Source organism: Chenopodium album, chromosome 15 (assembly GCF_948465745.1).
Source record: "Chenopodium album chromosome 15, dcCheAlbu1.1, whole genome shotgun sequence".
NCBI lineage: Eukaryota > Viridiplantae > Streptophyta > Magnoliopsida > Caryophyllales > Amaranthaceae > Chenopodium > Chenopodium album.
Genome location: NC_137848.1, coordinates 17,564,387 through 17,590,128, shown reverse-complemented (window position 1 = coordinate 17,590,128; position 25,742 = coordinate 17,564,387). Strand labels below are relative to the sequence as shown.

Here is a 25,742-nt window from a genome sequence, read left to right as displayed (position 1 = left end):
TCTTGTGATGCGGTCGTTTTTAATAAAAATACTTCTTTCTGTTTTCGAAAGTATTTCTTTTCGTACTCTATTTATGGGGAATGTCCAATCCAATTTAGCTTGGTACATGATGTTGGTCTAATAATGGTGTAGTTGGATTGGGCTCGAAAAGTGCTTTCCAACAATATATTATAAGCCCAATTCCGATGAATAATAAGGAAGTTATAGCTAAAATATTAAATTGGGCCCAAAATAATTTTATACAGCCCAATGATCAAGTGGAGGGCCCATTAATTATTATTCCTAAAACCATTAGGAATTTCTTTAATTTTCTAGATTATTCTATAAGGTTATTTTAAATTCTAGTGGAGTTAGGATTAATAATTATATTTTTTAGAAAATAAAGAATTTTATTTAGAATAAAATAAGTGTTTTAAAAGAGTAAATCTGATTTTAAAGGATAAGTACGGACGTTAATTAGCCTAATTTAATTAGATTAAGGACTCCATACGGTTTTAAATTAACGAGTTCACCATCATGAAACGACAACTCCATCGCGCCGCGATGGACACTGTCGCGCGCACGATTGAAGTAGTTTTACTTCGAATCGAATTCGATCTTTTTTTATCGTTTCGGGACTATTTTTCTCTATAAATAGGGTCTTTATTCCACGTTTTCACAATCATCAACAATCATCTAATTCTAATTATTTTCTCTCTTTAAGCTAGAAGCTTGTTCTTTCTCCCTCTTTCTAAACCTTCCATTTTCAAAATAAAATACCGCATTCACGAGACTTAGACACACATGGCCAAGCTCGAAGTTTCCTTCACCCTAGACGTGAAAGGTTGATAATTTCTGAGGGTTTGGTCCCAAATCTCTATTTCAATTATTTAAATTAATTGTTTGATTTAATATTTTCAATGAAGTTACTAACGTGTGTATTGTTTTGATAGAAAGAGGTATGAGGCAACAAAGTAAGTAATTTTATTGCTTTGTAGAAAGCATGCTTAGATTATTTTAATTCCTGGTATCATGTTAGGATGTTATTTATTACTTTATAGTATCATGCTTAGGTTGCTTCTTATTTCTTCTATCATGTTAGTATCATGTTAGGGCTAAAGATTTGATCTTTAATGTTTAGTGAGATGCTAGGATTTATTATTAATCATATTAGTATCATGCGTAGGATCTTGCTAATATTATTATGCTTTGATGAGAATATTAATATTATGATGATGATGATTGTTGTTATTATTGTTGCTTGATATATTATTGTTATTGCTTGATCACGCCCTCTCTTGCAAGTTTAAAGGGAATTTGCACTTGAAACCACGCTTAATAAGATAATTAATAATTTTATTTAGGCTAATATGATTTTAATTCAAGTGATCGCCAATAATAGTTTTGTTTGTGCATTAATGTTCAACCAACATAGATTAAATAGGTTTAGGATAAATATATTAATTGTATGTTAATCAGAAAGCGCACATGAATATGAGAAGAATAAAGTAGAGGCCTATTTTTAGGGCAGGTTCAATCTCTTTTAGGTTGGATTTGTACCTTTATCCTTGAATATCCAGTCATGGTTCCAGACCACAATGGAGTTACTGATCTCATGGATCATGAAGGGGTGTAACCTTCACCCTGTGAACGGTTTACAAGTTCCTAGAACTTGTTGGCAACTCTTTTGCTCTAACTTCCTTCCCTTTGCACACCACCATGCTTAAGTGTATGATCACAGTGGGGCTCAAGTGTGGGATGCTTGAAATATTCCCTAAGCTGGTAATGACTTGGGGGGGCGTGGCTGCGAAGGTGGAGTAATGATCAACCTCGTGATGCAATGGTACCAAGCCATGTACTCTGTCATGACTAGTGAAGACGTCTCAGTGAACAGGTTATCCTAGACTACTAATTCCTCTTGTCGACCCCACTCATGTACATGCTCCGAATGTCGAATCTCCCAGTTACGATGTCCCCTTCGATCCTTCTTATGTAGAGTAACGTCCGTGTCAACTGCCTCTGGGATCGGCTGCTCTAACCCAAACTGACACATGACTCGGTCTGGAAGGTGGAACTTAACGACTTCGCAAATAAGAGAGGGTGTGTACGCCAAATGTTAATGTCAGAGCTACAAATGTCTGGAATTCGCTCCATCACCGCCTCGGTATATGGTTGTCAAATCATCTAATTCCCAAAATAGGTATGTTATTTGTATAAGTTAATATCACTATTATAATTAACGAATACCAATGCATAAAAAAACACCAATTATACCTGGTTCTCATGCTGGTGGTCAAACGCATCTCGATAGTATGATAGTCCAGAAGTAGTATGCGCACATGAAAGATGTACACGTAACCAACTGTAAAAATAGTTAATAATAATTCTTAGTTCTCGGGGACAGCAATGTAAGAACTAAAACTGTAAGCAATACACTACCTGCATGCTAAGGAGTTAACACCTCGCTCAAGCTAAGTCCCCAAAATGTCATCCTCCTCCTAAAGGTCCTCCTGCGGCGGATCTCGAGGCTTCCTTACATAGGGTCAACCAATACAAATGTGCTCCCACGACCACAACTGCACTAGGATAAGTGGGCCTCCAATCTGACATGCTCCTCTCTAACATGCTCAACAGAGTTGACGGTACAAAAAACCAAGAGTCGCACTCCCCCAACTATATGTCGAAGCCGTCTCCCAATCTCTAAGTAACGGCAAGTAGTAAAGTGACACAGCATCGCCACTCTTGTCAACGAAGAGAATAAATCCCATGAGAGTAAAAATGTAAGCGCAACTTTGTCGCTGAATAGTAACATCATCGGCTTGTAGGGAATATTTCAAGCATCCCACACTTGAGCCCCACTGTGATCATACACTTAAGTATGGTGGCGTCCAAAGGGAAGGAAGCTAGGGCAAAAGAGTCTCCAACAAGTTTTAGGAACTTGTAAACCGTCCACAGGGTGAAGGTTACACCCCTTCACGATCCATGAGATCGCTAACTCCATAGTGGTCTGGAACCATGACTGGATATTCGAGGATGAAGGTACAAATCCAACCTAAAAGATATTGAACCTGCCCTAAATAGGCCTCTAATTTATTCTTCTCATATTCATGTGCGCTTTCTGACTAACATACAATCAATATATTAATCCTAAACCTGTATAATCTATGTTGGTTGAATATTAAAGCACAAACAAATCTATTATTAGTGATCACTTGAATTAAAATCACATTATCCTAAACATCCGTTTTTCTAACTTGATGGAACCTTAATGTCGTACAGACATGCACAAAACATCCGTTTTTCTACCCTTGACAATGTGTAGCAAGCTGGTGGTAAATAAGTCTTTTCATCCTTGCCTTTTCCCTCATCTTTCTTCTTTGACGCATGAGTGCCTTTCCCTTTCCCTTGCTCTTCGCCTTTCTTGTTTTCGAAACATTTACATTTTCCTTTTCTGGTTCCTTTCCCTTTCTAACCTTATCCTGAGGCCACAATTCTGGACGAACCCCCATCTCTTGCAAATCTAACCGTGCACCCTTTCCATCCTTTGTTTTGCCTTGAATATTCATCAGCGTTCCCACATGTGCATCACACACATTCTTCTCTATATGAATCACATCAAGAAAATGCCTAACGTCATGTTCTTTCCAGTACGGAAGCTTCCAAAAGATTGATTCTTTTTTAAAGAGAGCAGTTGAGACCGTAGCTTTTTCTGATTTTCCAAACACCGTTCGTATACCCTTAACTCAAGCATAAACTCCTCACCAGTCAATGGCCTAGGCGCAGTCTCCTCTTCCACTGTCCCATCGAAAGCCTTTTTCTGGAACCTTCGAGTCCGTACATAGACATCTTTGCGAGAATTCTTAAGGTATATGCTTGATGTGTCATCAATACATATGGGGCATGCTTTTTTTCCTTTGACCTTGTACCCATACAAGTTGCCATATGCAGGGAAGTCATTCATGGTTCATATAAGAGTTGCACGCAATGTGAACATCTCGTTCTTATGAGCATCAAAAACGAAAACCCCTTCGTCCCACATCTCTCTTAAATCTTCAATAAGTGGCGCAAGGTAAACATCTATGTCGTTTCCAGGTTGCCTAGGCCCCGTTATTAGCAGTGAAAGAATTACATACTTATGTTTCATGCACAACCAAGGAGGCAAATTGTAGATCACTAATAGTACCGCCCATGTGCTGTGTTGGGTACTAAGAGTGCCAAATGGATTTATCCCATCCGTGCACAACCCAAGCCTTAAATTTCTGACTTTGTCACCGAATTTTCCAAACTTCAAATCAATGTTCTTCCATTACGGGGAGTCAACTAGATGCTTCAGCATTGTGTTTTTCTTTCTTCCCTCTGCATGCCACCTCAAGTATTTAGCGTCTTTTGGTGTTGAGAATAGACGCTTAAACCTTGGAATAATAGGAAGACACCACAACACCTTAGCAAGAGGTCCCTCCGTATCAGGATTGCAACTCATGCGCTTATAGCGCGGCTCCTTGCATCGTGGACACTCCTTCAATTCTTCATACTCACTTTGATAAAGAATACAATCATTAGGACATGCATGTATCTTCTTATACTCAAAACCAAATGGACACATGAGCTTCTTAGCATAATAGTAAGACTTAGGAATTTCATTCCCATTAGGCAAGATCTCACTTAATGCGGTCAACAAAGAAGTAAAACTAATGTCCGTCCACCTATACTTCGACTTAATGTTAAAAAGTGTTAGCAAGGCTGATAGTTTAGAGTATTTTTTTCACCCATGATACAAAGGCTTTTTGGAAGCCTCCGATAACAACTCAAACACGCCACCTTCAACACTATGCAACATCTCATCGACGTCTTCATCCTCGACCTCATCCACCTGATCATCCTCAGCTCCATCCTCACCATTATCAAGAATATATTCATCATTTTCGTATTCCTCGTCCACATGAATCTCGTTGCTTCTATCATGCACATCATCCCCATCAAGATCCCCATTGCACTCTCCATCTTCACCGTGCCAAATCCACACATGGTATTTAATCCTAAACCCACGACAAAATACATGATCTCTAATGATTTCAACACTGTTGACCACCTTCACATTATTACAATCAACACAAGGATAATAAAGGCCTTCGTCACCCATTTTGCGTTGATAAGATAAAGCCCTCTCGCAAAACTCTTGAACCCCATTCCAAAATTCCAATGTATCACGTCTACCATACATCCAACCACGATCCTTCTCCATTTAGTAAGTTGTCTCTAAACATAAATAGCAACATATTATGAATAATGTATAATTTCTACATATTTTATGTAAATCAATTTCAAGTACACACCGTGAATTTACCATTCATATAGTGAAAAAATGCATGTTTCCAAAGTGTCCTTATCACTCCAACCTAACCCATCCTTGAATGTATTTCTCTCACTAGTGAATGTATGTCAACTTTCCAATTTTAAGGAAAATCCGGCAGCATTTCCCCCTAGTTCTCCAAGTACACGATGTAGATAATTACTTACCCATATATGTACCCAGAGAACATGGTCAGGAAATGGTAAGCCAAGATGTTCCTTAAAATCGAAAAGAAGTCATACATTGACCACCTAAGTGAGAGTAAACATTCAAGAACAGTCCCAACCGGGGACTATTCAAGACTTTCTCCTAATGAGAAAGCCTTGAACGGGTATCTAGGCATATGATGATGCAAGCATTCTATATATTGTTGTATTTATTTGTAATTAACCAATAATACACAAGTTGTAATATCATGGTAAAAACTTTTCTTAAATGGATATATAGAATTAATTAATTCAAACCAAGAAATTGCCAAAAAATTCAATGAACATTAAACTAGTAAAGATAGAAAAAGAGAAACATATATAAATAAGAGGGAAAAGAAGAACAAACCAGAGAAATGGCAACAAATTGCAAGGATTAGGGCAAAGGACTAGCAGAGGCAGGCGCGGAGTTCTTCGGTGGGGCAACCATGGCGCTCGATCTGAGGGAACAACTTTGAGCACCCCCCTAATTGGCTAAGGTTCTTGTTGTTTTCACTTCTCAACTGTGAAATAAATCATTCAGACACTATCAACTTTAGTCATTATTATACTTTAAAAAATTCAATTTTACCAATTAAATCAATATAAATCAGTTCATTTTAATAATCAATTTAATCAACAAATATAATTTCATTTCAATCAATTCAATAAGAAGTAACAAACTCAACATCATATTCCCAATAAAAATAGCAAACCCAACAACAAAATGTCAAATCTAAAAAAATGGGGGTTGGAATTAGAGAAGAAGACAGAACTAAACTAATTAAGAAATAATAGAGTCAATTTATCATTACATACCAGGGATATTGTATATGGAGTATATCTTTATACAAGACTAATAAAAGTAACCAAAAATGCTACTTGTAATTATTTTTCAATCTAAACTTCCAAAGTAATAATCAGTAACATTCCCCAATTTAATTCCTGAATTAAAATGGAGTATAACTTCAGATTTAAATTATTATATCACTAATCTATATCTTTATCAAACAATTCACCCAGTGTAATAATAAAATTAATTTGAGTAATAAAAAAAATAAAATAAAAATAAAAAACTTACCGCATTCTTTCTACAATAATCCTCATCAGTCCAGCATTCTTCTAATTTGGGAACATCAGCTAGGCACAATTAGAGCTAGGCACAATAGAAGAAATTGAGGAACTCCAACCTCCTTGGCTGCCGTTAGAACATTTTGTATAAGTAAAAAAAATAGGGGAAAGAGAAAGAAAACGGGCTGTGGCTAAACTCGACGGCAGAGCGGCAGCGCCGCGGCTACAGTGGCGTCACTGGGGCAAGGGGTACCAGTCAGAGGAGGCGTCGCATCAGTGGTGAAGGGGGTTTCAGAGTGAGGAATGCAGTGAAAGTGAAGAGAGTTGGCGTCAGTGGTGGAGGGAGTTGCAAGTGACGACAGTGGTGGAGGAGGCAGCAGCTGTGGTGGCCGGCGTTGCAGGGGACGGCAATGGTGGAGGACGGAATTGTAGTGAGAGTGAGAAGGGTTTTGTGTGCTGCTATTCGTCGAGTGAAAATGAAAAAGGAAAGGGGAAAAGAAAAGGGCTGGTTATTTTCTTTTATTATTGGCACCGGTTTTGCTTGAGCCGATGGCCTTTACAACATATGCCACCGGTTTGGATTGAAACCGGTGGTAATTAAAAAAAGCATTAACCAGCCAAATTTTTCCCACCGGTTTTTAAAAAACGGTGGGCATGGGTCGGTAACTTTCTTTATTTTTCTACCAGTGAAAAGAAGTCTTAGAAAGAGGGAGAAAGAATAAGCTTCTAGCTTTGAGAGAGAAAGAGAATAGAATTAGATGATTGTTGATGATTGAAAATGCGGAAATAATGCCCCTATTTATAGAGAAAACATCCGGAACGCTTCGAAAAGAGTCAGAATTTGACACGAAGTAAAACAGACCCTGACGCGACAGACCCTATCGCGATGCGATAGGCTCTCCGCAGCGCGATGGCTTGATCAAGATAAAAATCATGTACGAAGTCCTTTTCCTAATATAATTAGGTAATTACATTCCGTAATTATCTTAATTAAAATCAGTTTTATCTTTTAAAACACTTGTTTTATTCCAAATTGAATTCTTAATCTTTTCTAAATAATATAAAAGTATAATTATTAATCTTAACTCTATTAGAATTTAAAATAACCTTCTAGATTACTCTAGAAAATTAAAGTAATTCCTAATAACTTTAGGAATAATAATTAATGGGGCCTCCACTTGATCATTGAGCCATATAAAACCATTTTGGGCCCAATTTAGTATTTTGGCCATAACTTCCTCATTATTTATCAGAATTGGGCTTATAATATATCGTTGGAAAGCTCTTTTCGAGCCTTATCCAACTACACTATTATTGGACCCATATCATGGACCAAACTAAATTGGACTAGACATTATCCATAAATAAGGTACGAAAAGAAATATTTTCGAAAACAGAAAGAAATATTTTTATTAAAAACAGAGAGATTCACGAGACCCTTTCACATTTCACCTTGTTCGATAATCAAATGACATGAAAGGCATTCATCACTGGGTTTGGTTTTTGGGGAGACACAATTAGGTGTCTACAGATCCCCCCACTTTGACTGAGTTTTGAGAAACATAAGTTTCGAAAACAAAAGTCAAAGTAGCGATAGGGACGTAGAATGATTCAGAATGTTTTGCGATCCCAAATCATTCTTATAACGCCGATACCTGCAAACTAGCGTTAGTTAAACAGATAAAAGAGTTAGAAACGTGTATCTTGCACCGTCGAGCACTCGTCTCTAGGGTAACCGATTTTTCAACATTTGTGACGATCTTTCTCAAGCTAGGGGAATATCGCTGAAGACCGCTCTGCTTGTAGCTGCCTTCATTTCCGCTATGACAGTCTTTCGCAAGCTAGGGAAAACCATCGAAGATTGCTTCGCTTGTAGCGATCTTCTGCTATTTTGTGACCATGTTCCGCAAGCTAGGGAACAAAGTCGAAGATAACTCCGATTGTATCCATCTTCCCATTTTCTTGACAATTCTTCTTAAGCTAGGGAACATTGGCGAAGGTGACTTTGCTTGTAGTCATCTTCAGTTGTTTGTGACAACCCTCCACATCTTAGGGACATCGTCGAAGATCATTCTGCTTGTAACAATCCTCAGCTATTTGTGACAACCCTCCACATCTTAGGGAATGTCGTCGAAGATCATTTCGCTTGTAACGATCCTCAGTTTGCTAATGTTTTGCCTATGCTTTGCTTGAATGTCTGTTGTGCTGTTGCTTTTGCTGTATTTTGCCATGACCCAATATCTTGGTGCTTGCGATGAACCAATATCTTGACGCTTACGATGAGCCAATGTTAGGCACTTAAGCTAAGTGAGAGATTAATATCAGGTCGATCACTTACGGTGATTGTAATCGAGCCGACTACTAATCATGTCAACTTGCTAATAAGGGCTAACTAGCATACCAAGGGACCTAATTTGATGTAAAAGGTCCATATAAACCAATATGGAGCCTAAGGAGTTGCATCGCTGAGGAAAGGATGACATCGCCTGCCGCCACGTGCCATCGCGACGCGCCAGGCTTATCGCGATGCGATAGGCCTATCGCAGCGCGATAAGCTTATCGCGTCGCGATGGAATCGAGATTTTGGAATAAAACCCCTTTTCTTCTCCATTTCGCCCCTGCACCTCATCTTTTCGCATTTCGCTCGAAAATTTCTCCCAGCTCGTTCTCCTTCGTTTCTCAACGAAATTCGCTCGAGTTTTTTGCAAATCAAAGCTTGTAATCCCTAGTTTGCCGATCTAGGTAAGTTTTCCCCAAACTCACTTTATTTTGGACAAATTTGGTGTGTTTTTATTCGTTGATTTTTGAAAATTTCTAAATTAATTTTGCTTGTTTTGCTTTGTTTGGTGAAAAAACGAGCAAATTGCCATTAATGAACACCTTGAGTTCGTGAACATAATGTGTCATGTTCTTCATGTTTTTGCTTGCTTTTCATGCTTAATTTGTCACAATATTTGCCATAATATTGCAAGAAATTGCTTGATTGCTCAAAAATGCTTGTTATTGTCGAATAAAAAACATGCTCTGTTTTAGTACTACGTACTCTATTTTTGACGAACATAGTATCATGCGGCTAGGCAAACTTTAGATACCATAGAACCATCAATTTACCCTTTTTATGTTCTTGAACATGATTAGCATGACTCGTCATCGAGGTTTCGGCTAACAATCTCGCGGGGCTCACCGGGAGGACGAGCCTGTCGACGTAGGCGAGGGGACTTCCACTAGCCTGGGGGAGTTCCCGGAGTGGGATGGGTAGACTCTTTACTTTGTGCCCAGGTTCCAAATTTAGAAGCGTGTGCGGCTCGGTTTGACCAACGAACGGGTTCGTTGCCACGATTCGGGCAACGATACCATCGGTCGGGTTCGTTGCCACGGTCCGGGTAACGATACCATCGTCCATTTGTACGAGACTTACTTCATCAACAATGCAGAGTTGCGCGCATTTTGGGGTCATGTGGCTTGAGTCCTTTACTACAGGCCACTTGGGCCCTGTACTCCTAACGGTCGAGCCGCTTCATCGTACGTGGTTTGGTGGAGTTCTTTTGGGACACAACCAACAAGTTCCATTTTCCCTAGGGTGAGATGATTGTCACTCCCCTCGACTTCTTTGTGATTACTAGGCTAGAGTTCCTGTCGACAACGGTTCCTTTGGGTAAGGATATTACCCTTTTTGTCACCAGAGGTGGACGAGCTGCTGGGTACTATTGTTATTCGAGCCCATGCTGAGTCGCGATCAGTGTAGATAACCAGCCGATCCATCCGCCGATCTCTGCTCGCAGAGGCCTTTCGAGATAATGTGACCACCCCTGAGCAACGAGTGCGCATCGTTGTTCTGCAACTGCTGTCAGGGTCCTTTTCTCCTGACAAGGGTAGCCGAGCGCTAGTCTACTATTTGCCTGCTCTCCGCGACCTACGCGCGGTCGGGACTTTTGACTGGGCCAGCTTGGCCTACGCTGACTTCCTTCTTGGATTGCGACTCGTCTGTCGCCATCGTGACTATAAGGAGGAGGTCACACTTTCCAGCTTCTGGAGGATCATAGAGGTATATTCTGCTTTCAGAAGCTTTCTTTTGACACACATTTAGCTTTCGCTGACCCTTCCTCGTCGTTACAGGTGTGATTCTACGAGTAACTTCCATCTTTGTCGCTAGCCAGGCCTTCGCCACGAGGGCTCCCCGTTGCTTCTAATTGGGGAGGCTGTTATCCTGGCCTGACAACTACCAGACTTGTTCGAGAGGCACTTCTCTCGGTAAGCATTGTTATTTGTCATTTCAATTTTGTCCTGTTCCATAGGATTCTAACTCATGGCTATCTCTTTTACAAGGGCCTGAGCCTCTCATCCGTCCATGGGCTGAGTTGGACGTTCCAGCGCTAGCTGTCGCGTATTTAGCCCAACGTCATTATTTCCAGGGGACATACGATGATGTGGTGTACTTGGGCGAGAGAGTCGCGATTCAGCACTCTACGGAGTTTTTCGTAGTTCCACGACGTCCTCTACCTCATATGATGGATCAGGAGGCTCTTCGGACTCACATGGAGAGATCTGCAACTTGTGATGGTTGGTAGAGACATCCATCAGTCCATGTATTATGCTAGGAAGCTTTTGCCGCGATTGGCTCCACCGCCTTATGTATTGGAGGAGGAGGAGGTATGCTTTATTTCCTTGATTTATTTCTCTTTCTATAGCCGTTGATGACCTTAACCGTTAGAGTTTGATTTTGCAGGAGGCGGCTGTTGCGGAGTTTGTACCTCTTCCTATGTCCATCACCTACCAGGGGTCTTTTGGACCCATAGAGGAGATGATACCCCCCAGCCCTTGAGGAGTGGCGTCTGGTGGAGAGATTGATTCTCCGCCGTCAAACTTCGGTAAGCTATCTCTGATACTTGGCTATATGCATTCTTTTAACTACTTTTAACCACTTTCACTTTTGTAGTTTCTCGAGAGGTGGTGACGAGGACGGCGAGTGCTAGGACGCCTTCCGCTACCAGCTTGTGAGGTTGAGCCACCAGGTGTCGTGTCGTCGTGACGGCGATGTGGCAGAGGTATGTCTCTTTGCTTGCATTTAATTATTTTTATTTTATCTCTCTATTTAACTTTTCTTACTAGTCTATTTCAGCATGTCCCTCCGATGCGTACTCGCACGAGACCTGAGAGTAGGACAGTGAGGTCTGGATTTGGATCGAGACGTCGCCGCACCTCAACTGAGGATCAAGGTGGACGGGATGGGTCGGACCGCACGATCGTCATAGAGGGTTCTGGTTCCTCTACTAAGGAGGAGGTTAGGCAGCTCCCTAGTCAGGATACTTCGGTGCCGATTCCTTTCACGGATGATGGGACGTACGAGGTCGGCTCGTGTCGCAGCAACCGCCTTATCAGGAGCCCTAGCAGGGTGGGCCCGGTTAGACTGACCCTACTCTTTCTTTTCCTCCAACTAGAGAGGCAAATGCTGGGCAGGAGGTGACTCCCCGAACTTTGCGATTTTACAACACATTCAGGATTCATCCTCCGGGATCATAGATGTACTTGTGTTCATTTTTTATTTGACATGTATAGGACTTTTCTATGACACTTATGTTTAGACATATTGTATATACATACTTTTATTATTATGTCTATTCTAATTTTTTGCCTTTTACTCTTTATTTTATGTGCATGTGAGTGTGTGAAAAAAGTTAGGACAAATTTTTGCGCAAAAAATTCCGTCATTTTTATTACTAATGGAGGGTATCCAACTTTCTCCCCCAAAAGAAAAATTGAAAAATAAAATGAAGTTTGATTAAAAATAAGCTTAATTAATTAAACTTAAGAATAATTAATATGGAATATGTATTTGAAAGAAAGTTGCCAAAAATGGAATTGAATAAGGCTTTGAAAGGATCAAAAACCGTAAAGTCAAAGTACAAATCGAGTCAATGTTGAAAAAGACGCGGCCAGCATAGCGCGTGACGCTGACGCAGGCAAGAGCAGGCTATCGCGGCGCGATAGCCTTATCGCGGTGCGATAATTTTATTTTCCTGAATCCGTTCAGGATTTGGTTTGCGTCAATCCCTGTTTATAAATAGATTCTATTCATACCGCCTCAGAATATTAGTATTCAAATACCCATTGCTTTAGACAAGGTTATGATGAAATTTGTCCTTTATCGGAAGAATTTGGTGCCATTCTTGGCTTTCCTTCTTTAGATCTTGTGGTAATTCCTAAGGTGAGCGAATATTATTATAAAGATTTAGAGCGTTTCCTCAACCTTAGGGATAGGGACTTGAAGGATGTCTTGCATGGGAATGTGATCAATTTGAAAGAATTTGCACGTTTTTATTTTGATAGACCACGATCTTTTCATGTTTATAAGAGGAGGACATTCCTCTTTTGCATGTTTAGCCAATATCTCCTCACTAGTGGAAACATTCATGAGGGTCAAGCAATTTTGATATCTGTCATGGAGCAAGTTGACTTAGGGAGAAATCCAATGCCATTAATTGTTGGAGAAACAATGCTTGGTTTGGATGAATTAAAGAAGGACCCTAAAGCACCTCTTCAAGGTTCTCCAATTTTATTACAGGTAGAAAATCAATATTTTTAATTTCAAAAATCAAAAATATTTAATTTTGTATAGTAATAGAAATTATTTGCATTGAATTTTTGCAGATTTGGCTAATGGAAAGGCTTGAATTAATTAGCCCTCCTGACAACATTGAAAAGTATACACCAAATTGTTTTATAAGAAGAAAGAAACGTTTTTCCATAAAGATGGGTCATCGGGAGTGGAGTAGAGTCTTTGAAACTCGCGACTTCTCTATTAAATGGGTTGTTCCTTAGTGGAAACTTGAGAAGATGATCGGTGTCAATACTCAACCCTCTTGTTGTCTTCCAAGCTTGTCCAGGTTAACTTTCTACTATCCTTGCAGAGTAAGGAGACAATATGGCCTTGCTCAAACCATTCCTTCCGGGGATCTTCGTCGTCCTTATGAATTTCCTATTTCACAAGATGTAGAAAAGTTTGACAATTATTGGTGTACTAGACCTTTGTGGGAAGTTGTTACCCATAAAGTTCCTCCTCCTTTGTCTAGAGATGTGAAGCAGTGGCTACTTGGTTGGTCTCAAAAGGACAAGAACAAAGTCTGGAACATGTACAAAACTAGTGTTAAAGATCGCCTAGGAGATAAGAAAATTCCTCTTAAAGATCGCCTAGGTGCAAGAGTTGAATTCAAGACTCCTATTATGCCTAAGAAAAAGAGTGTTGCAAAAAACAAAGACAAAAGGAAAGCCGACTCTATAGAAAAGAAGGTATGGGTTGAAAAGAAGCATGGTGTAATGGCTAAAGGAGAAACTATCTTGATCTACAAAAATTGAATGCAGATCATCTAAGGGATCCCTATTGGTGCAAGAGATGGAAGATGAAGAGGAAGCATACAAAAAGTGGGAGAGGGCTAAAAAAAAGAAGAACGGTTAGAGCATTGCTTTACTTCCAATTTATTAGGCATTTATTTTACTTTCAATTCAATTTTATTTTTTAAGCTTTTTAATTTCATCAATAATGTAATTTATTTTATTAATTATTAATGCAATTTTTTAGCTTTTTTAAATTAAATTAACTCTTTATATTAAAAACAACAATTTATTTTATAAAAGCAATGAAAACGACTTGAATAAATTTCAAAAATAATTCGTGTACGGAAGTCGAAAATTCCCGAAATACACCGAAATGTGCCCAGATCAACGAAAATAAACTGGAGCTGGGATTTTGAACCTATCACGGCGCGACAACACTGTCATAGTGCGATAATTCTGTCGTGGCGCGACAGCCTTGTCGTGGCGCGCTGGTCTTGAATATCATGTGTTGCTCTTTTTGCTTCAGCGAATTGATGCCGGAGTGCGAGATTCGTAAAAATTAAAGTGGTCGCGCCCTATAAAGGGTTTCCTACGTATCCTTTCTTTTGGAATCAGGCCAAACGTAGCTCTTTTGAGTATACTACTCAAGTTTTCATGGTAGAACTTTTTAAGTTGGTCAAGGGTCGTCATGTTTGAGAACTCATTACCGTCCATATCAGTTAGTTTTGCGTCACCTCCTGATAAGATGATTTTGACGATGTATGGTCCAGACCAATTAGGCCTAAATTTACCTCTTTGGTTTAGAACATTTTTCCTTAATGCTTTTAACACCAAGTCTCCTACTTTGATGTTTCTTGTCTTGACCTTCTTGTTAAAGTATCTAGCCATGCGAGTTTGATAGCATTGAGTATGATGTAGAGCTTCTAGTCGTTTTTCATCAAGTAGAATTAGCTCCTCATATCTCGCTCTAGTCCATTCAACTTCATCGAGTTTACTTTCCAAAGCGATGCGTAAGGAAGGTATTTCTAGTTCTACAGGTTGTACGGCATCCATTCCATAGACTAAGGAAAATGGCGTATTTCTTGTGGATGAACGAATTGACGTGCGGTAACCCCAAAGAGCGAAATGGAGTTTATCAGGCCAATCCTTGTTGTTTTCTGTCATTTTTTCGATGATAGTTTTCAAGTTTTTATTGGCTGCTTCTACTGTTCCATTTGCTTGAGGCCTATATGGGGAAGAATGATGGTGTTGAATGCCATATTTTGAAGCAAATCTTCACATTCTACTTGGAAGTGAGTTCCATTGTCACTTATCATTCATGTGGGACTCCATATCGACGTATAATGTTTCTTTTGATAAAGAGTGCTACATGTTTTGTGGTGAGTTTTGCATATGATGCTGCTTTAACCCATTTCGTGAAGTAATCAATTGCCACAAGGATGTATTCATGGCCTCCTGAGGGGTGATTTTTCCAATAATGTCTATTCCCATGTTGAGAAGGGCCATGGTAATGTATAAGTATAGAGAAGCAATGGAGGAACATGTTGTAAGTTAGCATATATTTGCCATTTAGGCAATCTTTTTACATACTAATGGCAATCCCTATTCATGGTAGTCCAATAATACCCTTGACGCATTACTTTTTGGGCTAGCATTTTGCCATTCATATGAGTTCCACATACTCATTCGTGGATTATCCTCATTGCCCTTTGAGCTTCCTTTTTTCCTACACATAGGAGAGCCTTACCTTTAGTTACCCTTTTATGTAGCTCGTCATTTATGAGTACATATTGGGAAGCCAAAAGCCTTAGAGCTCGTTTCGCTCTCTTGTCAGCGTGGAGTGGATATTCTCCTTTGGTAACATAGTTGAGGATGTCAGTGTACCAAGGTTCTTCTTCCTCTTCTTCTTCTTGAATTACCTCGTCATCTTCTATGGCTTGGATGTAAACCGCTTTATGCCTTTTTTCTCTTGCTAAAGGCATTTGCTCAATTTCCTAAGGAATTCTAACCATTGATTTTCTTCTCTTGGTAGATATGTGTATTCTACCTTTTCGAGTTGATCAATAAGAGTTTCCAGATATGTTTAATAAGGAGCTAGGCTTCACTCCTTACTTTCCATCTTTTGGAAATTTGGTTGATGATTAAGGAAGAATCCCCAAATATTCGAAGTTTCTTTACTCCTAATGCCAAAGCTGTTTCGAGGCCTACCACGCATGCTTCATATTCAGCAGCGTTGTTGGTAACGTTGAAATCTAATTTTATTGAGATTGGGACATGTTCTTCTTTAGGTGATACTAATAATACTCCTACACCACATCCTTTTTGGCTGGAAGCTCCGTCGAAGTATAATGTCCAAGTATCATCTTCTTAGCCATCAAATCTTCATCTGGAAAATCATTCTCATGTATTGGCCTGGTGTCGAATCTTCTATTGGAAAATCTGCCAAGAAGTCCGAGACTACTGATCCTTTAATAGCCTTTTAAGACATAAACCTTACATCGAATTGGGCTAAGTTGACTATCCATCTAGATATTCTCCTGGTGAGTGTAGATTTCTCGAACAAATACTTAAGTGGGTCCATTCGAGATACTACATAGACCGTATGGACGAGCATGTAGTGTCTTAGCTTGGTTATGGCCCACACTAATGCGAGGCACAATTTCTCAAGCGGTGTGTAGCGTACTTCATACTTGAGCATCTTCTTACTTAAGTAGTAGATGGCGTTTTCTTTTCCTTCTACTTCTTGTGCAAGCATGGCTCCCATTGTTTCTTTAGTGACTGTTAAGTACAATCGAAGAGGGATTCCTGGAAGCGCTGGTGCTAATACAGGAGGATTAGCGAGATAGGCTTTGATCTTATCAAAGGCTTTTTGACACTCATCGTCACATATTACTGGCACAATCTTCTTGAGCTTCTTAATATTGGTTCACTTATTGTTGTTAGCTTAGATATGAACCTACTTATGTATTGCAACCGGCCAATAAATCCTCGAATCTGTTTCTCGGTCTTGGGTGGTGGCATTGACATGATCTCTTTGATCTTGGTTGGATCTATCTCTATTCCTCTAGAGCTAATGACATAGCTTAAGAGTTTTTCCTAAGGTGACTCCCAAAGCACACTTATCTGGATTTAACCTCATGTTCTATTTTCTTAGTTTTTCGAAGAATTTTCTTAAGGCTATTTGATGTCCTGGACGGTCCTTTGATTTTACGATCATATCGTCCACATACACCTCAACTTCTTTGTGCATCATGTCGTGCAGCAAGGCAGTCGCTGCTCTTTGGTAAGTGGCACCCGCGTTTTTCAACCCGAATGGCATCACCGTGTAATAGTAAGTGCCCCAAGGTGTTAGAATGTAGTCTTTTCCATGTCTTCTTCAGCCATGAGAATCTGGTTATACCCTGCATACCCATCCATGAATAAAAAGAGTGCGTGATTTGCTGTATTATCTACTAAATGTCTATGTGTGGTAAAGGGAAGTCATCCTTTGGACTTGCCTTATTTAAATTTCTATAGTCGACACCCATTCATATCTTTCCATCTTATTAAGGGACTAGTACCACATTTGCAACTCATTCGGGGTATTTGGATCCTTTGAGATGTTAATCGTTTCGGTAAGTGTTTTATTTTCAAGCGTTTCCACTACTGTAATTATTTCTTTGTCATTTTCATTGTTAGTTAAGCAATGCTCGTCATCTTGAATAAGAGAATGACACAGAGGAGTAAGAAAATGAAGACATGTTATTAAACTCGAAACCATTACATCAAATAAAGAAATGCCCGTTGGGATTTGACTACTAACTATCCTAGGAGTAGATTTTGAACTAGAAGGGACAGAAGGAGATTTAACTATAGAAAGTTTAGAAGACTCGACTACAGAAGACTTGAATTCAGACTCAGATGATTCAGACTCATCGAACATTGATACTTATCCGGTTGTTATTGGAGATCTTTCTTCCACTTGGTTTAGTCACTTTCACAATCTTTCGCCATCCTCGAACTAATCCTTCTGCCGGAGTAATGAGCTTTGTAGGATCAAAGTTTTCACTTTGTAAAACCGTTTAGATAAGCGCAGAATCATCGTCGATGCGCTTAGGCTCATTCTTCTCGTAGCCAAAGAGTAGTCCCATGACATTAAAGTCAAAGCATGGGGATGCTTTCTCCTTGTGGATAGGAGTTGGGATCTCATCTAGGAATTTGCAATCCAAAAACATTTCGAACCCTGATTGTCTCACTCCATCTTTGACAAAGGGTTCAGGAAATTCATAGTAAGGATAATCCTCTCCCTCTTTTACAAATTGTCCATTCAGAGTGAGAGGGTAACGATCCATTGGGGTTACTTTCTTTTGGGTACGAGCATTCCTCCGTGCATTAATATTTTCCCGGGCTTGCTTATAGTCTTTTGGAGTCGATTCGAAACCAAGTCCGAAAGTATCTAATTTAGGAGGGCCAGGCAATCCCATTTGTGTTGCTACTCCCTTCTTCTTTCCTAAAGTCATTCCAGAAAAGTGTCCTTGTTTTCTGAGAATACCATTGACTATCATGTTCGAATGGAGGTCGTAGCAAAGAGGGGTCTTCTCATCTTCCTCAATGAAAGAGACCTCTTCAGCATTGAAGCCCCATAAATCTTCATCATTCTCATCATGCTCCACAATTATGAGAGGCTTATCAATTGCCTTGATCCTCATAGGAGAAGCGTCAATTGTTACAGGAAGTCCTCCAACTATTGCTTTGACTTGTTGATGAAGAGATGAAGGGACGGCCTTAAGGTCGTGAAGCCAAGGGCGTCCCAACAATAGATTGAAAGAGGCTTTGATGTCTACACTTGAAAGTAGTAGCATGCTCGATGACCCCTGTTGTAATATTCATAGTAATAGTTCCAAGAGCTTGGCGATGGGTATTGTCATAAGCTCTTATGCCTTATGTTGATGGGGACAAGTCTTCATCCCTTATTCCTAGCATCCTCGCAGTTCTAAGTGGACAAACATTTATTGCCGACCTATTATCCACAAGGGTCATTGGGACATTCATTCGTTTGCACAACACTGTGAGGTTCAAGGCTTTATTCTATTTATCACCTTTAAGAGGTAAATCCTTGACAGAAAAGGTGATTAGATTGATTGGGCTAGGAAGATTACTCGTGAGAAAGTTAGCCAACCCCTCAGGCGTGGTTTCTGAGTCTATTCCTACTTTAGCTAAAGCATCCATTACTGCGAGCCTATGTTCATGGGATATAGCTAAGAGTTTCCATACGTTCATCTTGACCTTAGTCTTTTTCAGTTGTTTAACAACATCGTTGTCTTCTATGATTGGTATGGGAACTTGTTGAGTGGTAGGAATAGGTTGCGTTGTGATGGGAGGTTGCATTCTCCCTGATCTTATGAGGACATCGATAGGGGCTATGTTACTCGGACACGCCATTTTTGGCCTCATACCCGGGTCGGTACGACCCGACACGGACTCGGGTATGAAATCCGTTCCGGATACTCCGATTGGCTCTCGGGTACGGCTAGAGCAGAAAAGAAGATGAAGAAGCAAAAAATACCGAACCAAACCACACCAATCAAAAACCAAACAAACAAAACCACACCTCTAACCTAGATATGCAGTTCCGCACCTACCACAACCCACCTTATTTCACCACTCTTCATCCCCAGATCGACCCAAAAGGCCATAACTACCTACCACCACCACAATTTCAATCACAAACCACCATTAAAGTAAAGTTTAAAAACAAAACTTAAACCAAATTAAACGAAATAAAAAGAGAACATACCTCACGTCCTCACATTACACCAAAAAAACGTCGGTTTTGGGTTTTAATGGTCAAATTCGACCATGAAAACTCTAGATCTAGAGTTTTCATGGCCGAATTTGACATGAAACCCCTTTAGTTGATGGTGTTCGAAATGAAAAATCTTAGTTGATGCCCTTATGGAGTTCGAAAAACCTCGAAACCTTAGTTGATGGTGATGCGGGCTGGTGGGGAAAAGAGGAGATGAGAGTGAAAGTTGAGAAAGGGCGGAAGAAAGAAGAGATGAAGACGAAAGGAGATAGAGTGAGACTGAGAAGAGGAGAGAGAGGGCGGAGAAAGAGGAGAGAGGCGGAGAAGATAACTCAGAGAAGAGATGCGGCCATTAAAGAAGATCTAGGGTTTTATTTTCTGGTTTCCAAGAAAGAGATGCGGAGAAAATTTTGTACTGTACAAATGTACATTTATTTTTATTTTTTATTGAAGTGTACTGTACATTTAAAAGGTTTTGTGGTTTCCAATACATTGGTACAGAAAGGTTTTGTGGTACACTGATACTCGTTTTTTTAATAATAATGGTTTGGCTTCCCAAACAAGCTATCCCAAGTATTTTTTTTTTAAGAAAGTTATCTCAAGGTTTTATACTTCGTATTGTGTAAATTAAATATTATATTATTTATCTTAATTAGTTAAAAATAGACTCAATAAATTTTTTTATCTTTGCCAAATAAAAAAAATAAAAAAAAAAGATTTCTGATTATCAAGAAAATATTTGATATATTATGGTGAAAAAACTTCAATACGGAGTATATATAACTGGAGTCTGGAGTATACATTTTGTTTAAAAAAAATCCAAATGAAGTATAACAACTTGAATAAATAATTAAATATTACTCAAAAAAAATATATGGTACACTATATAAAAAATAGATGGAGTACAGATTTAAAAAAATGACGTATAAAATAGCGAACAAAAAGTAAGAAAGTTTATCTTTAAAAAAAACAACCTTCAAAATTCTTGAATGTTTTTTACCAGGTATTTTTAAACAATTTTTGAACATATATTAATTAGAATTTCAATTACTACTGTAGTAGTCTATTGTAAAAAAAAAACAAAAAAAAGGATATTGTTTATATTTTGCATGCTTTAATGTATAAATTTAAAAACATTCCATTGTACAAATCAATTGTAATTTATTAGTCTAAAAAAAAAGCTCAAATGACATAGAGACACTTTACTGGTGGTAAAATCACATCTAATTTATTAATCAAAATCACAGTTCTCTTATACATTATTTAAATAAAAAAATTTATAAAATTATACTTCAATTGACATAAAAAGAAAGGTTATCTTCGCTATTTTTTATATGATTTTATTTTATTAGTTATAAATCAATTGTAAATATTTGTTTTTATTCTTTAGATCAATTAAGTAATTGTAATATTTAGTAGAGTCAAGAAGAAAATTTATAGTTGATCAATTAATTTTCCAAATCAATTAACCTATTAAAGATTAATATAGCGAGCTAAGTTATAAGGAAATGTATTATCGATGGACTAATAACTAAGTATTGAAATAAGTCAAATAACTCTATAACAACAAGTGAACAACAATACACAACAAAGGAATTATTCATATTAAAGTATTGGCTAATATATTTAGAATCAAATAAAACAAAATTACCGAATCAACAAATTCTCGATTTATCAATTGATCAATAACTAAGTATTGAAACAACTCTATAAAAACAACAATAAACAAAAAAGGTATTGTTCATACTAAGTTATTGGCTAACCTATTAAGATCAATGTAATACGAAATAACCGAATCAATGTAACACGATATATCGACTGATCAATAACTAAGTATTGAATAATATCTGGAAGAACAATCAACAACAAAGAAATTGTTTACTACCTCCGTTTCGTATTAGTTGCAACTTTGGAATATTATATATCTCACAAATAATACCCCAAAGTTGCAACTAATACGAAACGGAGGTAGTATATTGAGTTATTAGCTAACCTATTGAGAATCAAGTCGAACGAAATAACCCAATCAATGCAATACGAATATCGATTGATCAATAACTAAGTATTGAATAAAATCTATAAGAACAATCAACAACAAAGAAATTGTTTATATTGAGTTATTAGCTAACCTATTGAGAATCAAGTCGAACGAAATAACCAAATCAATGTAATACGATATATCGATTGATCAAACTAAGTATTGAATAATATCTATAAGAACAATCAACAACAAAGAAATTGTTTATATTGAGTTATTAGCTAACCTATTGAGAATCAATGTAATACGAAATAATCGAATCAATGTAACACGATATATCGATTGATCAATAACTAAGTAGTGAATAATATCTATAAGACTATAAGAACAACAATCAACAATAAAGATATTATTTATTTTGAGTTATTGGTTAACTTATTGATCAATAACTAAGTATTGAATAATTCCTTAGTTATTGATCGATCGATCGTATTACGACTGATTGATTAGATTGATCAATAACTAAGGAATTGTTCATATTAAGTTATTGGCTAACCTATTTAGAATCAAGTCGAACGAAGTTACAAGATCAATGTATTATCAATTTATCGATTGATTAACTACTAAGTTACAAGATCAATAACTTATCAATTTATTGATTGATTATCAAATTATTTATTGATTATCAATTTGATTAATCGGTAATACATTAATTTGATTAATAGATAAATAGATGATACGTTTTTTTTTTCCTTACTTTGAAAATTAAAAATAAAATAAAAATCTTGATAAGACCAAAACCTTGGGAAAAGCCCACGTGTGATGCACAAATGCACAATAAAAGGTTTTGGTCTTAAATTCTTTCTAATCCTTCTTCTTCCCTGACTACTCATGCTTATTCCTCCTTGACTCTTCCCCTTCCCTCATTAACTACTGCCTACTGGTTTACAGTTTACTCCATAGTCTTCTATATAAAACACCCCATCAAAATAAAATGTTTCACAAATTTGATATGCTGAAACATTCCACAAAATTGAGAAATTACCAGAAAAATTATCAGATCTACAATTATAATAAGGTACATAGGAATCAAATTCCCCTGATTAATTTTATTTTGATAATCTTTAATTACATATATGATTATCTTCTAAATATATTATCAATTTTTATACTTTCTTATTTATTTGTATTATTTAATTAATTTAATTTTGTCTTATAATTTATAATTGTATCCAGCATTCATGCCTCGACCAACTAAGAATCAAGGGTTTGACGATACACCGTTGTGGAGTCATGTCGAAGTTTTGCAATTGTCTGCTGGTGGAGGTGGTAACAGGAAGTGGAGATGCAAGTATTGCAACAAAGAAGTCAGTGGTTCTTATTCTAAAGTGAAAGGGCATTTGCTTAAAATTCCCAACCTGGGTGTTTCACCTTGCACAATCGCAGACGACATATATCGAGAGATTAAGAGGGAAAATGATGAAGCTGAACAGAAGAAAAGGTCTCGTAATTTAAGCGCCAAACAAAAGAAGGATTACATCTCTCTTCCCGAAGGTTCGGATTTAGCTCATTCAAAGAAAAGAAAAGGTACATTGGAGTTATCCTTCAATGTGTTAGAAAGGGAAGAAGCTGACAAAGAATGTGCTATGATGTTTTATACGGGTATGCTCTCTTTCAACTTAGCAAGAAATCCTTACTTCAGAAAATTTTGTCAAAGGCTAGCCAATGGAAACTTGCATGGGTTTGTTCCTCCTACTTATGAAAGACTCCGAACAACTTTACTATTTCAATTGAAAGCTCATGTTGACAAATTACTCCAACCAATTCGAGACAGTTGGGTGAAGAAAGGAGTTTCAATTTGCTCAGACGGTTGGCAAGATCTAACATCAAAGCTTTTGATAAACATAATGGCTGCCTCAACTGCTGGCCCTATGTTTTTGAAAGCTTTTGATGCAAGCGAAATCCTTACAAAAGACGCTGAATATCTGGCAGGTTTGTTCTCTGAAATTATTGAAGATGTAGGAGAATCTAATGTTGTTCAGATTGTAACTGATAATGCTGCCAATTATAAAGCCGCTGGTCGTGCGATTGAAAAAAAATATCCTAAAATTTTTTGGACACCTTGTGTTGTTCATTGCTTAAACTTGGTTTTGAAATCTATATGTGAGCCTAGTGAGAAAGCTGACCATTACAAAGAGTGTCAATGGATTTCAGATTTAGTGAAGCAAGTTGATGAAATTAATTATTTTATTCAAAATCATAGTTTGTCCAAAACAATTTTTGAACGTTATTCTGATTTAAGACTCTTAAAGGTTGCTGAAACTAGGTTTGGGTCTAAGATAGTGATGGCAACTAGGCTAAGAAAGGTAAAGGATGCTCTTGAAAAAACTGTGATGGATGCTGACTGGAAGAAATTTAAGGTCAATGGGAAGGGTTATGTTGAACTTAAGGCGAGGGAGGTTAAGGATTTGTTGGTGAGTGATGGATGGTGGGATAGACTTGATTATTTTCTTGAATTTACACTACCCATGATGAACTTCTTGAGGGCTGCTGATACAGACTCATGTGTCTTACATTTGGTGTATGACATGTGGGATACGATGATCGAACAAGTGAAAAAAGTTATTTTCGATCATGAAGATGCTGATTTTCTCACAGGGCAGTCTCCATTTTATGATGCTATTCAAAAAGTCATTGAGAGTAGGTGGAACAAAAGCAATACCCCTTTACATTGCTTGGCACATTCTTTAGTTCCTAAATACTACACTCAAGAATGGATTCAAGGGGGAGGCAGCACTCCAAGAGTACCTCCTAATGAAGATGAAGAGGTTTCAAGAAACAGAAACGCGTGTTTACAAAGGCTTTTCCCAAATGCCGATGATGCTCGGAAAGTCTTTCTTGAATATGGAGCTTTTTCTGGGGGTTTAGGGTTCTTTAATGAACCTCATGTCATGGCAGCAAGGGCATATGAAGATCCCATGTCATGGTGGTCCAATTATGGCTCAGGTGCTCCAATGTTGCAAAGCCTTGCGTTCAAGCTGCTATCACAACCCGCTTCTTCTTCTTGTTGTGAGAGGAATTGGAGCACATATGGGGGCATCCAAAGTATCAAAAGAAACAAGCTTAATACTCTACGCTTGGAAATTCTTGTCTATATTCACAACAACTTACGATTGCTCTCTAGAAAGCAAAAGGATTACACAGAGGGGCCAAGCAAATATTGGGATATTGGTAAGTTGGTAACATTTATTTATTTATTATTTTCATGTTCAACTTGTAAATAACGTCTCATTTTATTTATTTTAACTTTTGTTGTTTGCATGGTTTTAAAGGGGGAGATAATATTGATGGAGATAGCTTGTTAGAAGTTGCTGACCTTTCCCTCAATGAACCAGAATTTGAAGCTATATCATTTAATGACCTTTGAGAAGAAGTGTTTTTTTTAGTCATCCTTGAGCTGCTGAAGGAATTTTGGAAGTTTAAAACTATGAAGTGAAGAATTGAAGAACATCTTTTGATATATTGTTCAGTACATTTGGTCTTTCACTCTTTTGTTATGTAGTCCGTATTGTTTGGGATATTAAGTTTTTATTCTAAGACTTCTTTTGTTATGTGTTTATCAGTTTATGTAATCAATTTTCATGAATATTTTAATTTTGTTGCACTAATTATCCGGTTTTTTTCCTTAAAAAATTTTATTGCCGTATCCGTACCCGAGTCCAAAGTTTAGCCGGTGTCCCCGTGTCCTAAATTTTTAAAAATGACGTATCGGACACTCGGATCCGTACCAATATCGGATACCCGTACCCGTGTCCGAGTAACATAGGATAGGGGAATCCTCTTCATCCCAAATATCATCAACCGGATAAATTGAGGAAAGTGGAGTATCTTCTATATCCTTGAGGTAAACATCCTCATCATCACTGTCCCACACTCCATTGATGCTAACATCTTTTTCTGGTTGAATTTGAACCAATTTCTTACTGTCAATTAATTCTTGGACTAGGTCCTTGAATTTAAAACAGTGCTCTATGGTATGTCCTCCTGATTGATGGTAGGGAA

At 37.9% G+C, this 25,742-nt stretch overlaps 1 protein-coding gene across 1 annotated transcript; it reads left to right on the top strand.

Moving 5' to 3' along the window:
* The first annotated feature begins 11,169 nt into the window (after nt 1-11,169).
* LOC145580928 (uncharacterized) lies at nt 11,170-25,107 on the top strand. The gene is made up of 5 exons (XM_081638008.1): nt 11,170-11,235; nt 11,705-11,925; nt 13,945-14,033; nt 22,917-24,911; nt 25,013-25,107. Exons 1-5 carry the CDS (start codon nt 11,170-11,172, stop codon nt 25,105-25,107), a joined length of 2,466 nt encoding a protein of 821 aa, XP_081494134.1.
* The last annotated feature ends 635 nt before the right edge of the window (nt 25,108-25,742 follow it).

Coding starts and splice junctions, on each gene's coding strand:
- LOC145580928 (XM_081638008.1), top strand. CDS start 11,170: ATGTATTATGCTAGGAAGCTTTTGCCGCGATTGGCTCCACCGCCTTAT. Junction 11,926..13,944: donor CCTTTCACGGATGATGGGAC/GTACGAGGTCGG, acceptor AATTGAATGCAG/ATCATCTAAGGGATCCCTAT. Junction 24,912..25,012: donor AAGCAAATATTGGGATATTG/GTAAGTTGGTAA, acceptor ATGGTTTTAAAG/GGGGAGATAATATTGATGGA.